This window comes from Epinephelus lanceolatus, chromosome 4 (assembly GCF_041903045.1).
Source record: "Epinephelus lanceolatus isolate andai-2023 chromosome 4, ASM4190304v1, whole genome shotgun sequence".
NCBI classification, from domain to species: domain Eukaryota; kingdom Metazoa; phylum Chordata; class Actinopteri; order Perciformes; family Serranidae; genus Epinephelus; species Epinephelus lanceolatus.
Genome location: NC_135737.1, coordinates 25026371 through 25042229, shown reverse-complemented (window position 1 = coordinate 25042229; position 15859 = coordinate 25026371). Strand labels below are relative to the sequence as shown.

The following is a 15859-nucleotide window of genomic DNA, read 5'->3' as shown; positions in this document are numbered from 1 at the left end:
GTTTCTAATCAGTTGATGGGTGAAGAGGTGGGGTGAGTGTTAATACTGTTCTGTCTAACCTTGAATGATGTATTACATGGTCCAGTCTGGTCATGACGAGTGTCACAGTATTTTCTTTGGGGTTATATTTAGGGTTATATATAGTGAACATGTTCATAATTTTATCTTTCAGCTAACATGATTTAAATGATGATTTTTGTGTGTCCAGGGAAAGGAAACGACAGAGGAGGAGGATGAAGTCGCTGTGGGGATGGACAAAGGCTTTATGGATGAATTCTTTGAGCAGGTTTGTTACTCTCAGAGTCCTGATCTTTCCATCTTTCTCTGTCAGTCATTATTATTCCGAATTACACATTTACCAGATTGAGAGAAGGATATAGCTGGCCATTGTAAAAAAAAAAAAAAAAAAAAAAAAAGAAAGTCCAGCTCACACTGCAATCTGCCCGAGTATCATTTGCCTCCTGATATTGAATCTAATCGTGTTGGTTTTTCAGAGCTCTGTAATCAATCTACTCTCTGGGAAGCACAGATATGATTTATAGATATTGACGTCGTTGCTGGTGTGGCATGGATCGTCATGTATTTTATTTCATTTGAAATGGCCTTTATTGATTGAACAACACAACATTGCTCTTCCTGTCCAGCTCTAAATAACAACATTGGTGATTTGACGTATTTCTTTCCAGTCCCTCATCTTATGCATGACTCATGCTATATGCACTAAGCCTGCGTCTGTGTATGCATTTGTGAGTGTTTTTTCCTGTACATGCTGTGCACATGTGCTGGGAACACACTGAACATCATCATGGCTCTCAGAGGGGGGACTCCATTTTTAATGGGCCTGCGACATACTGTACATCACAGTGAGTGGTGTAGAGAAGCAGGATAATGTAGCTCAAATAAGAATACGGCAGTGGGAGACTTTGTATTTTCAGTAGAATCCATGTTTATCATAATTTAAGGTGTCTTTCCAGCACTGTCACTAGAAGAAAATGTTGGGATTGTTAGGAGTCTGCAAACCACAAATATGGTACAGGTCATACGTATCATATCAGTGTTTTTAAAGGGACATAATATATAAGCTGACTTTGCGACTTCGACAGCAAAACTTGTTGTCTTTATGCAAGTCATTACCGTTCCCAGCAGCTCTTAGGTACCAAACATGGGTGTTTCTAGGGAGCTCTTGCTGAGGATTTTTAGGCATGAAAGATTATTGTGTCATTGCCACGCCATCACTGGTTTTCCTGCCAGAATAGTAGCACGAAAAACTGTTATTTTTATTTAGAAATTGCTGCTTTTCCTGCTAGGATTGTGCCCCCAAATGCAGTGTTTTATGCCAAAACAGGATCTTTCCCTAAACATAACCAAGTGGTTTTTGTGCCTAAACCTAACCTTATTTAACCACAGCACTGTTGAAATGTAAAGTTTCAATGTATCTGCTATATAATAATATACAAAAGTAACGAATCCATGGTTTGCAGAAACGTGAGATGCTAACATTTATTCTGGTGATCGGGTTTGTCTTTTGTAACCAGTTACTTATGAGGCAGTCCTTTTAGTTTTTAAAACGTCTCAATCTATCAATTTGTGTACACGATGGCTTCAACTTTGAAGTATTTAAATCACCATTGCAAATGGTGGTACAAAGGTAGGTCGAATGAGGTTGAATGCCATTTAGCAACATTTGTAATTTATGAAAGAGATGTGACAATCAGCACTTTGATATGTGAGTTTTCAAAGCAACACGAGACAACAAACACATCACCGAGAGAATCATCTGTGACCGAGCTGCAGGTGCATCAATCAAAAACGCTGTGAAGACATTTATTATATCAAAGAGAACAGTCTCAATAATCATGACAACATGTGGGAAATACAGACAAACAGCATCAATAATGGGACGCAGCCGTCACACACTGTTACTAATCAGCAGGCATGTAATGGACACGCTGTATATAACAAAGGACTGTGAAATGGAGCTATGTGGTAGTTCAGGCAGGTATAGAACCATTTTAAACGTTTCATACTCCTTCAATCATATATGACCACTAATCCAAGCAACTGGGCAGCACACAAATAGATTTGGTGCTCATTTATTCTGCTCAGTGCTGCTTCCATACAGCTACAACTGCCGCCTGCTTCTCAGCAGTTTAACTCCCCCCACCTCTCCCGCCCCCTTTTGCATTAGCATTTAGATTTCTCCATTCAGTTACGAGTCCAATAAATTTAAGTGTTGTGTACCGCACACTCTGCTCGGTGTTTGTGAGCTTCAAGGCAAGTCTGTGTCACACTTGTGCAGATTCTTTTCGCAGCATCGCTGGAGCAGAGCCACACCGCTAAACCAAAATGTGCCCCGTTATTGTAATGAATAGATAACACTCAGAATGAGTATCCTAATATATGACCAACCTCTACAGAAATGTTTTCAATGGTGCCTTATCCATTTATACATCCATTTACAAGTCATCTATCCTGCTCATAGTTGTGGTGGAAACAGGACAAACAGAGCAGCCCAAATGTCCTCATCCAGAGAAGTTCCTCCAGAAACCCCAGTCCGGCTGGGAGATTGAATCCCTCCAATGTGTGCTTGATCTGCCTGTAAGTCTCCTCCCAGTTGGTCAAACCTTTAGTGCCAGCATACTTTAACTACCTTAACTGGCTCCTTTCAATGTTAAAGGTGGCCTATTTTGCTTTTCCCCATTTTCTGTCATATATGTATAATATGAAAAAAGTTATTTTTTACCATCCGCAGCTTTAAAGAGACACAGCTTATGGGAAAAACAGCTTTTTTGAACATTAAAGCATGTAAATATGTTATACTAGAAACTCAAAATACAAGCATGAACCTGAAAATGAGCATAGTAGGTCCCCTTTAACTGAATGAATCAGACAGGGTCTATATAGCCGCGAGTTGCTAAAGATTCGATGTTTGCATTTAAGGGTCAAGCAGTCCATCACTTATGGAGTGAGAAGCATGTGGTCAGACTTAAAGGTGTTGATCTTCATCATGACAGCATCACACTGAGCTGCAAACTGTTTCATGGTATATCAAAGGTCAAAGTCTAATAAAACCAAAAGGACAACATCATCTGCAAATAGAGGAGATACCACCGGAATATCACATTGACTGCTCGTTCATATTCTGTCTATTAATATTGAAAAAGAGGAGATGACTAAGTACATGCGTAGCAAGTTAAATGCCCATATTGCACATGCTAACATGTATGAAGTGCAGATGTCTCCAAGCTGTCCCTACAACCCATACTCCAGCAACGCAAGTCCAGATCTATAAAAACACATTTCAAAATTTCTTTTTCACATTTTGAGTGTAAGAAGTAGGTTTTGCACCCAGGACTAAAAAATCTCCTGAGTTTGAGGTTTGGCAATCATTACAGGGGTAATACATGATATAACTTAACAAAATGACTCATAAAACCCTGAAATTATGTGATGTTTTAGCTCTGAGGGAGCACTGCCGTCTTCAGTCATTTGTCTCCTCTCATTTCTGTTCTGCCACTGCTTGTCGCCTCTGACAGATTGTCTGTATCCATCCCAGATACTGAAACATACATCTCTTTATCTGTCTGGAATTTCAGTCTGTTACATCTGCCTCAAGTGAGAGAGTGAAAAAAGAGGAGGCAGAGCGAAGAGACCAACTCAAAGAGAGAAAGAGAGATTTTGAAATGAGAGTGATGTGGAAAACTTAGACAGCAAAACCAGAGAGGAGGAACAGGCACATGTGACAGAGGGAGATGTAGATAGTGAAGGGAGCATATTAAGGGAGCAGAGGGAGAGAAGGAGTAATCAGGCTCTCACCCTGACTGGGTGCGTTAATTAAGCTTTCAGTAGTGGAGAGACCGCTGCAGCCCTTTGTCCTTCACTCACACCATGAACATTACCCTCAGAGTGTGGATGTTGATTTCAAAATGTCTTTGTGGCATTTTGTGCCACCGTGCATGTGTCTCTTTCTGGGTTTGTTCCATAATGTATGTATGAACATGTATTACATTGTGCAGCTGGTTTATGAAGTCAAGTCAAGTTCATATATACTGTATATGGAGCCTAGTATCACAAATGACAGGTTTGCCTTTAAAAGGCTTTGTGTGTAAGTGTGTTCATGTGGATGTAATATTGCAATGAAAAGAGAAGGCTGCATTTCATAATTTTCAAAAAAAATCCATGAAGAAACCAAAAACAGTTAGACAATTTTTCCTTTTAACAAGTCCAAAAACTTAATAGCTCATGCTTCTGCACCATAGAGTTATATTGTCATCCAAAACCTCTGTTGCTGTTCTGCATTTTTGGTCACCTGTTCACTTCTGCCTGCCCAGTCACCTTCCTCCCATTCAGTAATTTTCCACTCATCCTGGTTTCCTGCACCTCAGCATCAGTCATGCCCACCTCATCAAGGTAACTCCATTTCACCTGTTCCTGATTACACAGTATTGTATATACCCCAGCCTCACGGATATGCCAGATTATTCTTCGCTATTCCCATGCAAGTATTTCGAGCATCCACCATTAGACTGATTCCTCATGGCCGACCCTGCCTGTCTTTGATTCTCCTGCTTCGTCTGCTTCTCAGTAAACTTTTCAGCCTTCTGTCCCTGACTATGAGCTCTGCATTCCACATTTCATTCTGCGGCATGTTTATCTGCCTGTGCTAACCTATGCTGAGGAGGGATTTGACGTGTGACGGCATACACTGTCTTTGTGTCACGGAGATCACTCACTGTCATTGCTGGTTCCTCAATTCCTCGCCTGGCCTAAGCTACCTTCTGCTTGCTCCCCACTTGTGTGTTGGCCCCTTCCATGTGCTTACCTGGTTTTGGATCCTCTGCCTGCCTGATGACGTTTCCTACCTGCTCTAGCATGGGTCTCCCCTGAATACTATGACTTCTGGGAGGTATTCAGTAAGGCCAAGGTGACATCTTTACCTCCACATCGACTTTACTACTGTGCCATCAACCTGCAGCCCATCACATTTCTCCCAAGTGACACCTGTACTCCCTCTTTGGAGAAATACATACATCAATGACTCTTTCGCTGCTGGCATCATCTGGCCCTGATCATTACCTGCAGGAGCTGTTTTTTTCTTTGTTGAAAAGAAGGACCCACTCCCCCTCATTTCGTCTGCCATTGAGCTGCTGCAGGGAACAACTGTCTTCACTAACTCTACCTATGTAATGCCTGCCACCTGTTTCACATCTGGGAGGGGGAGTAGTGTAAGCCTTTAACACCCCAACAGGCTATCACGCGTATTTGGTCATGCCCTTTGGTCTGACCAACACCCCTGCAATGTTTCGGGCCCTGGTTAATGACGTGCTGAGAGACATGCTATATTAGTTTGTGTTCACCTTCCTGGACGACATTCTTATTTTCTCCAGGAACCGAGAGGAGCATTTGCACCATGTACAGACCGTAATGCAGTGCCTCCTGGAGAACTCCCTCTTAGTGAAAGCCAAGGAGTGTGAGTTCCACACCCAGTTCGTCTTCTTCTTGGCTACATCATTGCCCAAGGGAACATGCAGATGGACCTTAAAAAAGAGTCAGCAGTCGCGTCCTGGCCTGTTCTTGTCTCCGGCAAAGAGGTGCAACACTTCCTGGGTTTCACCAACTTTTAGCAGAAGTTTATATGCAGCTACAGCACCATGGCCACCCTCCTCACTGTGCTGATGTCGTCCAAGATACCATCCACAACCTCAAACCCCGTTTTATGTCTGCCCCCATTCTCTAAGTACCTGACCCTGAACCGCAGTTTGTTGTTGAGGTCAGTGCATCATATATGGGGGTGGGGCTGTCCTGTTACAGCGTGCAGCCGCCAATCAGATGCTCTGTCCCTGTGTCTTTATCTCCCACACTTGTTGCCTGCTGAGCAGAACCATCACAGTGGGAATTGGGAGCTACTGGTGGTCAATTTGGCATCAGAGGAGTGGGACCACTGGCTTGAGGGGACCAAGCAGCTTATGACTTCCAGCCCCCCCTCTTCCTTGCAAAAGGGAGAGAGGTCACCTGCACATCTGTTCAGGCCTTTATCTGCCATTGCCACTGAAACTGGACCCAAGCCTGAGCAGCATTTCTCTGCTTAGCTGACCTGTACTCTGCCTCTGCCAGTCGTCACTGCATCAAGGTGCTGGTCTATCAGGCTGGTCAGAGAGTGTGGCTCTGAGGGTGGAGTCCAGGAAGTTGGCTCCCCTTTGAAATCCAGAGCATCATCAACTTGGTGGCGGTGAAGTTAAAGCTGGGAGGGATGAGATCTTGAAGAAAGGTCTTGGGTCCTTGCCCGCCACATCCTTGATCCTCAGCTCATTGCTGACTTCTATCAGCGGCATCCTGATGAGCCAGGGAGTACGTCAGTGCCTGCTGGTTGTGCCAACCAGGAGCCTTTACATCCGTCTGAGACCTCCGACAAAAGTGGGTCCTCATCGGACGATGAGGATTCCCTCTCCCAGGTCCATCCACCTAGTCTGTTGAGGATATGAACTTTGAGGGGCCGTCCTCACATAAGGATGGTCCATGGCATTTCTAAAGTTCTTCAGATGAAACTGGCTGCATTCCCATGGAAACTGTGCACCCTGCAGTCCAGCAGTTTGCTTTCACTTGCCCCTGCGACAGCTGCTCCTCTAATCAAATCCATTAATCAAATCTAATCAGCTTCATTTGTTCCAACCACAAACTGAGTGGTTTAAAACTGAGTTTTAAAGTGAATAGTTTGAAGTGGTTGAATCACTCCAGATGGTAGCCGTTGTGACGTCTTTACCTTCTACCATGTTGCTCAACAGGAGGTATGACATCTGATGCAAGCTGTTTGTAGCCACACTTCCTGGCCTTCAGTTCGCATGTGTTAGAATGAATCTGCACCGTATGCTGGTAAGTTGTCTTTACTCTGGCAACTTTGACAGAAGTGTGTGCATGTGTAAATCTGCAGTATGTGATGCTTCGCTGAGGCTCCACACTTAAGCTGTCATAAAGTAAGCTGCAACAGCTCATGTATCTGTTGCATGTTTTAAACGTCTGGTGTGTAGGATTTAGGAGGATATGTTGGCAGAAATGGAATATAATATAAGAAGTATGTTTTCTTTCATTTATAATCACCTGAAAATGAGAATTATCATGTTTTTGTTACCTGAGAGTGAGCTGTTTGTATCAACAGAGGCATGTTTCTACAGTAGTCTGGAATGGACAAATCAAACACTGGCTTTAGATACAACTGTAAACACCCAAGTTTGTGGTAAAGAAAACATTATGTCCATGATTTGTCCATTACCCACTGTAAATTTTTATAAATAAGAGTCATTGTATAGTGTTAATGAAAGGGATTTAAAGATCATCAGCCTTATCTTTATGTATTTGTCATACTCACATGCATATTAACACCATCACATTTGTCTGTGCTCTTCTTACATAGTGTAGCAAAGTTTATTTCATGCCCCCAAAATCCTTCATCAGATGATGCAAGAATGAAGTGAGCAAAAGCAAGACAAGACTCACTGTGGCCCCAAGCCTTGTAATCATTCTCCTTACCAGATAAGAATTAGACTGTTACTTAGGTAAAGATTAAAATAAGATGACAAAATAGGAAAGCAGAATTTTTTCTTGCTGGTGAATGCATCACCATCTGCAGGATTTGGCTGATTAACAGGAAATTTGTACAAGATAGAGACAAATGTCTTGGTGGATACAAGGATTCAGAAGAAGTTCTAACATCGGCAAGTGTCGGTGTGTCTGTTTATTTGTTTTTGCATGTCTGAAATTGGTTTTTCTCCCACACCAATAAAATTTGCCTGATGTCTTATGAGACCTGAGAGACGCACCGTGACTCACTAACACATGGTCTCTAAACCAAGACAGCTCAAAGTGGTTTCATCTTCTGCTCACTTACCGTCTCTGCTGCTTTCTTCTCTCTGTGTTTTTGTCTCACTTTTACTTTTTAACTTTGTCATCTCTCCCCACCTGTCTGTCTTAGATTTATTTAACTCTGTACTCACCTCAGTGTGCCTTCTGGATTCCCCAGTGGTCTCCGGAGCCAATTATGTTGTTATTAAAAAAAGTGGATATAATCAGTAGCTAATTAAAGAGATAATGGGAGAATAATGACCCAGGCTGAGGGGAGGAAAGCTCAAGAATGTATGGATGGAGGGAGCGCAGAGCTGTGAGGAGTGACAGAGGAAAGTGGGGGTTGCAAATGGAAAAGTCAAACCACTGATATGCACAGCAAAGAAGGATGAAGGGAGAAGGTGTAGCAGGTGTAGAGGGTAAGAAAGTGATCGGGGGAAGGTGACAGACTGAGATGAAAGTAGATATCGATGAAGTCACTGACAGATGTGACCTGCTGCTTGTCCAGCTGTTACCCGAGCCAGAGGCAACACAGCTGATGCCGAGGGATGTCAAACCTGTATCTTGGTAGCAGATGATGGTGTGCTGTACAGTTAATGCATGTGATGCACCTCAAGGGTCAGTTTTCTTTAATGCATCTTTTTGAATCCTTTATTTTTAAACAAGTTGCCCCTTTGAGATAGGAATCTTTTTTTTTTTTTTTTTCTTCAAGAGAGAACTATGGAAAAAAATAATATACAGTTTAAACACAGACAGACGCACATTATACATAAAAGCAAGCAGAAAAGCAATTACAAATGTGATTACAAGTACACAAGTACAAGCTTTTAAAACGTTTGAATAGAACAAGAGAATATAACTTTTTTGGAGCTCATTCCCTTGTTTGCAGCATAGTATTTGATGCCATGTTTTCCAAGTTCAGTGTGAGCAAGAGATACAGCTAATGTCAAGGTGTCCTGAGACCTGACATTATTGATGTGCCCACAGGAATAGTTTAACATTTTGAGAAATATGTTTATTAACTTTATTGCCGACAGATGGGTTCAGAATGCTGTTATCAGTGTGTTAAATGCCAGTTGTCATTGGCATTTTGTGGTTTCAGTTTAATTTTTGTCAGGTTTAGGCACCAATAAATGTGGTTAGGTTAGGAAAAGCATCATGGTTTGGCTTAAAAGGACATTAAAGTATGTCCTGTGACATATGTCATGTGACAAAAGTCATATATGTCAGACATCACAGTTAAATTAACACAACAGGACATGAACCCTGGTCTCCCGGATGAAAATCCTGTGTTTGTTTAACCCAGTTATTGCCAACTGGTCCAGCCACGGGGTTTCAGATTTCTCCTAAGTCATTTCCTCAAGGTCCACACAGTTCAGTGTATTCAGCGTCATACTTGCATCTGGCCATGTCTTTGAGGTAGTTTGCTATCTCTGTCATATAGCTTTCCGTTAGTCACTTACTCTACAGCAGGGAACAGCACTTCAAATAAAAGCTCTGCGCCAGAAATTCATTATACTTCAAAATAAAGTGTGTTTTTTACAAACTTGACATGTTGGCGAGTCACTTGCGGTCCATTTAGAATGGACCCACTGGTTTAACCCATCCACCATTCCAGTCAGCTCACTATGTAGACTTTCTTGCTCTTTATAATAAAGTCACATCACCTGACTTCCTATGTAGCTGCATAACAATAAAGATAATGGTGGTGCGCGTAAGTACTGTGGCTCTTTGCTCTCTCTTTGGTAGCTACTGGTGACCTTCTACTGCTCCACATTGGAGTGTTTAAACATACTGCCTCACAGTTTGGTATGCTGGCTGCACAGCAGTGGACAAAAAAGCTTTACAGAGGGTCATTAACTCAGCCCAAAAAAGTACTGGCTGCCCTATTCCCTCACTCCAAGACTTTGCAAACACATGCTACCTCTCCAGAGCTCAAAACACTGTTAAAAACTGCTCTCACCCTGGCCAACACCCGCTCAACCCCCTGACCTGAGCCAGGTGCTACAGGTCATTAAAAACTCGGACCACCAGACTCGTGAATAGTTTTTTTCCCAGGCCATTCTCACTCTCAGTCAATATACAAAATGAGCAGTTGTAGTTGTAGTAGTAGTGCACTCTCACAGCAACAATCTGACTATATTTTATTTCTACGTGGTAATAATTGTTGGGATTTGTGCAATAACTACAGTCGTTCCCTGCTCTGTTTCTTGCCTTGTCTCTTGTGTTCCATTTTGGATTTCTTCCCTGACTTCATTGTGTTATCACAGTTGGTTTTCACTTCAATTTTGATTCTTCTTTCTTTTGGACAGTCACCTGCTTGTTTTTGGATGTTTTTAACCAGCTTCACCAAAGCTTGTCTTTTGTTGCCTACTGCTCTGCATTTGGGTCCTTTCCAGAAGTGATTCCTGACAGTAGAGCAGGGAATGACACCACAAACACAGACGAACTGACAGGGGGCAAAGGGAAACACACAGTATATATATATACACAGAAAACCTCCTCATTAGAACCAGACACAGCTGGTGTAGGTGGACAGGAGGGAAGGGTGGTAAATGGGGATTGGCTGACAACACGGGTGTGGTGGAGAACACTAGGGTGAAGCAAACAAGACTAATACAGAACAGGTGTGCAGGGAAGACTCTGGGAACAGGGAAGGACAAATGAGACTGATGAAGACAGGTGTGATAGAAAGTAAAATCAGGCAAGTAAAATCAGACATGACACATGAGGAGAGAATCTACAAAAATAAAATGGGAAACAGATTAAACATAAATGATCAACATGAAACAAGGAAGAATTCAAACAGAAAACCCCAAAACAAAGTCCACAAGATAACAGAACATAAACAAAAACCCAGGATAATGACAGTATGTGCATGGTTATATATTTATAAACGATAAATGAATTATGGGGTTACAGCTGCAGACAGGTGAAATAAGTCCAAGGGCGGGATGTGCTGATAACAGCAATCTGAACCTACTAGTCAGTAGGGTTGGGTTGGTTCTTGGTAATACCAATTTGGTTCGGTACTCCGTCTTGGACCGGGGTTTTTTTTTTGAGACCAACCGGACCGCATACTTGGGCGGAACGTTGGCGGAGCGGACTCTGCGGAGGTCCGCCCGGTAAAAGCAGACGTCCGCAAGCCCTGTGCGTCTAAAGCACGACCGCGCGGACTCCGCTCCACTCACCAGTGTCACACAAGACTGCTTTTCACATCACGGGGATTTTTCAGGGACATTTTACAGGAAACTACAACGCGGAATTGCGCTCGACTCTGTTTATAGTACGCCTGAGTCTGTGAGCACCTGTGTCTGCCTCTTCGCCAAGCGCATAGCGAGCAGGAGAGAGAGGGGGGGTGGGGGGTGGGGCGGGGACTGAGCTAGGGGGTGCGAGTGCGCATGCGCCGGGGCCTCTACTGTAGCCTGGGGAGTCAATAATGGCGGACAATTTAGTCTCAAAGAAATCAAAGAATGCGCCACTATGGCAACACTTTGGCTTTGAGCCAGACGAAGGAGGCAACCCTTGTTTGCACTGATTCAGTAAGCTGCAAAATTTATTTGTAAGGAATAAAAGAAACAACGTGTTACTGTCACTCTTTTTATTTTAAATGAGTCAATTGCGCCACCAAGTGGCGAAAATCCAGTATTACCGACTTGATGCGGTTTCTCACAAAAACCGGACCGTTTCTTTTTTTCCTCATACCGACCCAACCCTACTAGTCAGTGTCCAATTCTGTTACCTTTTGATACTAAAGCATACAAGCATATTTTGGAGGGTAGTTTATTCGTTGTGACAACATTTTGGGGAAGGCTCTTTCATGACTGGCTTGACCTCAACCCCATCCAACACCTTTGGGATGAACGCAGACTATGAGCTTGACTTTATCACCCAACATCACTGGCCGACCTCGGTAAATGCTCTTGTGGCTGAGTGGGAGCAACTCCCTGCAGCCTGGCTCCAAAATCTTATGGAAAGCCTTCCAGGAAGCACGGAGGCTGTTATTGCAGCAGATTAACGCCCACAGTTTTGTAATTAGATACTCAACAATCAAACATGCATGTAATGTTCAGTTATCCAAATGTTTTTTGCCATGTAGCCACATCATCTTTTTGTGCAGCTCTGTAGTTGTTTTTTTTCCACTGCAACGTCTCATCCAAGCCCTGATTCACGCATTCACACTTTAATATTCAGAGCTACTTAACACGTTGTAAAGACTCAGGTGAGTGGTGGCTTACTGAGCAGTTGAGAATCACAAGAAGAAAATCAGAGTAATTTTCCGGCACATAGTGATTCACCTTTCCTGCCAGTTGTTGGTGACTAAAACGATTTCAAAAAGCATTCATCTGAATGACGTGGATGTGGCTCTATTTGTATTAATTAGGATGTTTGTGTATGATAATTTGATAGATTTATACAACCATGTCTTGTCTGCAGACATCACACATATACATCAGAGACTGCTCCAGTGCTTGAAAAAGTTACAGAGAACAAATGATTGAGCCCACAAAAACATGAAAACCTTTTTATATGTGTATGTTCTTTCACTTAAGCCTGCTTCACTCTGCTTTCACTCTGCTTCTAATACGATAATGACATCTTCCGTTTGGTATCTATCAACATCACTCAGGCTAATCACTGGTACTTCCTGTCTCGGCACTGAGGAGATCTAAAGTGTCTTTTGGTCTCTCTCCTGCTGTCTCTCTGTCTTGACAGGTGGAGGAGATCAGGGGTTTTATCGACTCTCTGGCAGAGAAAGTTGAGGAGGTGAAGAGGAAGCACAGTGCCATCCTGGCTTCACCCAACCCAGATGAGAGTAAGGCTGTTTGTCTTTTCTGTGTTCTTTTGCTTGTTTAATTCCCTCAAACATAATTCTGTCAGTGGAACAAGTTTAACAAGCTGTATTTTGATTAAAACCATACTTGAGTAGCTGGTATCTGATCGAATTGGATCAAATCTTGAAAATGGGTTGCTCAAAAAGAAAAAAGGATTCTGTAATCAGATTAGATCAATCGAGATTTGGTTTTGTTCTGCATCAGACCTTCAGCGTGTATTGTTCAAAACCTTTTAGTAGGATTGGGATATCATTGATCCAGAAAAAATCACAATTATCTGTATCCCAGCAGAAGGGTGGATTCAGGGTGGATATCAAAGGGATTTTGTCTGGCGGTGGGTAAAGTACTGAAAATTTTATGTAATTTTATGGGGGTAACTTGAGTAGTGAAAAGTACCATTTCAGAAACCTGCTCAGTTAGATGAAATTATAGCCTGAGTGTCAGACTGAAGCTCCCAGAACCTTCAGTCTGACATGGCCTCCATTGAAGGCGATTTACAAGGGGGAGGGAATTTGATTTTTCCCTAACCAATCAGTAGAGATCAACGACTCACCCAGAATCTGACGTCATTAGTATCCATGCCTCGGGGGTGCTGAAAACAAGCGCGCATTGCCCGTTTAAAATGTCTCTGTCGTCCTGCACGCCCAGCTGCATCGCCGTTAAATCCAGTTTAGCAGCTTCCTTAATTTGGTCCTCCATTAACGCGAGTAGTGGCAAAATACCTCGATAGCATCGTTAATGTGGTCTGTAGGATCTGTAGCGGTCGCCATTGTTGCTATCCTCACCAGTTACCCACCGGCGTACAGCTTGACATCAGCGTGGCGCTGATTGGCTAATCACTAGACCCCCGGTGTTCACTGGTCCGTCCATCGTTTGGACGAGATAAATCGCAAATTCATTGAAGTATGCCAGACCAGTAATGCAAGCCTACTCAGTTGAGTGGGCGGGGTCTATGGTCTGGAACCAGGCTAATGAAATTACCCAGTCTCCCACTGTCTCTCCATCTCTTCCTCTCTTCCTTATGACATCAAAGATTGACATTACACGTGAGAAATTAACATAGAATCACCTACAGTATGTGCAACTTTCCTTTAAGTTTTTAAAAGCAGAGATCTCAGTGTTTTCAGGAGGCACAGTAGCACCTCATCATGTAACTTGTCTTTATTTAGATTTTGGTATAAAATGCAGCCAGATGTGGTCAGCGTTTGTTACTGGAAGCTGCCTCTTGTTCTGGGTTTTGTCCCTGTCATCATCGCATCGTGGTCACAAGACAGGTGGTGCTTCTTTTTCTTCCAGGCAGCTGACAACTTGGCATCTGCAGGAGAGGTGCTCCTTGGGCACTTTAATAGCTTGTGATGTCAGTGTTATTTTCCTTCAACCAGTGATCACTTATAGTAAAAAATGTTGATTTTTTTTTTTTTAAATGGTTTGCCTCTTGTTCCCACAGTCTCCTCCCACTAAAATAATGCAGCAATCCAGCGGAGGCTGTGAGCAAGTTGAAGCAACAAAATCCAAAATATAAAGTTTGTGCACAAATACAATTTATCTTTATAGATTGCATTGATGCCGAATTGACAACAATGCTGAGAGCTCTGTGTTTTTGCAGACACATAAGGAATTGTTAATATGTCGTATTTCTTAAAGGGAGTTTGGCTTCATATTTTCCACTTGAAGCAGGATGGGAGATCATCTCAAAAGAAATCTGGTTGTAGCCCTGCAAAAAGTAACCCTGCAAGATCCCCAGTCTTTGCAAAATCCAGGGTGTGACTAAACTCACATTGTCTTTAGATGTGAGAGGGTGTCAGACTTTAGTCTCTAAAAAGTCTTTCAGTGTCTTCTAGTGCATGGTAGGCATAAGTCAATCAGCTATGTCTATGTTCAAAAACTATGTGAAAATGCCCCCAGATCTCAACTCAGTTGAAAACCTATTAGAGATTTTAGAGCAACATGATAGACAGAGCGCTCCAACATCATCATCATTACGGCAGATGAGGTCTTTTCGTACAAAACTCTTCATTATTAAGTTATTCTTACCCCCAGTTACCACAGGTATGATCAAATCAACCTTAAGGATTATGGCTGCTGTCATTTTTTCTTCTGATTTGTCACCCACGTGTTTTTACCATGTGATTCATCATGAAATTATTACTGATTCAACCAAAGAAGCTTCTATCGTCCAAGCCAGGACCGATCCCTTTGCACACCTATATTCTACCGCTCTGCAATGATAAAACTGTTTAATACTGCAGTGACTCAGTAATGCGTCAGAAAAGCTCTTAATGGAAAGCAAAAGGAGAATAATTACTGTTATCACCATTTTAACAGCAGCAGTGTTAGATCACACTGAGCATAAGAAAGAAAGATGACTCAATTCCTTAAAGGAAACTGAGGAAATAAAAAACAATTTGTGACAGAAGCAAAAAGCCTGCCCATTGATGGAGACCATGATAGAAGTCAGAGAGCCTTGAAGAGAGCTGTCCTCTTCCACCAATCAGCCCTCTCTGTCCTTTAGAGCTTTTAGGCTCTCACTGTGAAATCTCTTACACTCTTGTTTGTCCATTTTTCTCCACTTTTCTGCTCCCTTTCCATTACTCTTTAGTCCTGTCTTTACCTCTTTGCTGTTAACACCATCTCAATTTCTTCTTACCTTTGCCCATTTCAACCACTCTCCTCTTTACTTTTGTTCAGTCTGTGCTGGATGCTGCAATCCATCTTTTCTCCTCTCTTTCTTCTCCTCCATCTCTGTCCACTCACACCTCCTCCTTTCTTGTTTATGTTGTGGCATTGATCTGGACCTCCGCTCTCAGGAGGGAGATGTTACTCGCACTAGTAACAACCCCCCAATCCCTTTTCTTCTCCCTGATTCCCTACGTCCTATGTGAAAAGGCATCGATCTGCTTGCAGCAGCAGGCATCAGATGAGCCCTCTAACTAGCCGGGGTGTGCAGAAGACATACTGAGCGGAGCAGCTGCGAAGCAAGGTGCTGCATTTATGATATGAATACTTCCACAGGTCTTCAACTTTGCGACAGAAATCGATGCTAAGTGTGTGTATGTATGTATCTGCCTGATAAATGCACATCATTCAGCAGCTGATGTAAATGTCAGGGTCATTCATTACACGGAGGTTAGCATCTTCTTTGCTGTCTGTCTATTGAATTGTCTGAATACCTTCATCAAGGATGCTCC

The 15859-nt window shown here is 42.7% G+C and overlaps 1 protein-coding gene across 3 annotated transcripts in view; it reads left to right on the top strand.

Annotated features, from left to right (window-relative positions):
* Nucleotides 1-15859, top strand: part of LOC117259716 (syntaxin-1A-like) — a 96205-nt gene that overhangs the window by 28226 nt on the left and 52120 nt on the right. For all 3 annotated transcript variants that reach the window (XM_033631352.2, XM_033631353.2, XM_078167079.1), the window contains exons 2-3: nt 209-286; nt 12553-12652. In XM_033631352.2, coding sequence (XP_033487243.1) covers nt 209-286; nt 12553-12652 — 178 coding nt within the window. The remainder of the gene's footprint in view (nt 1-208; nt 287-12552; nt 12653-15859) is intronic.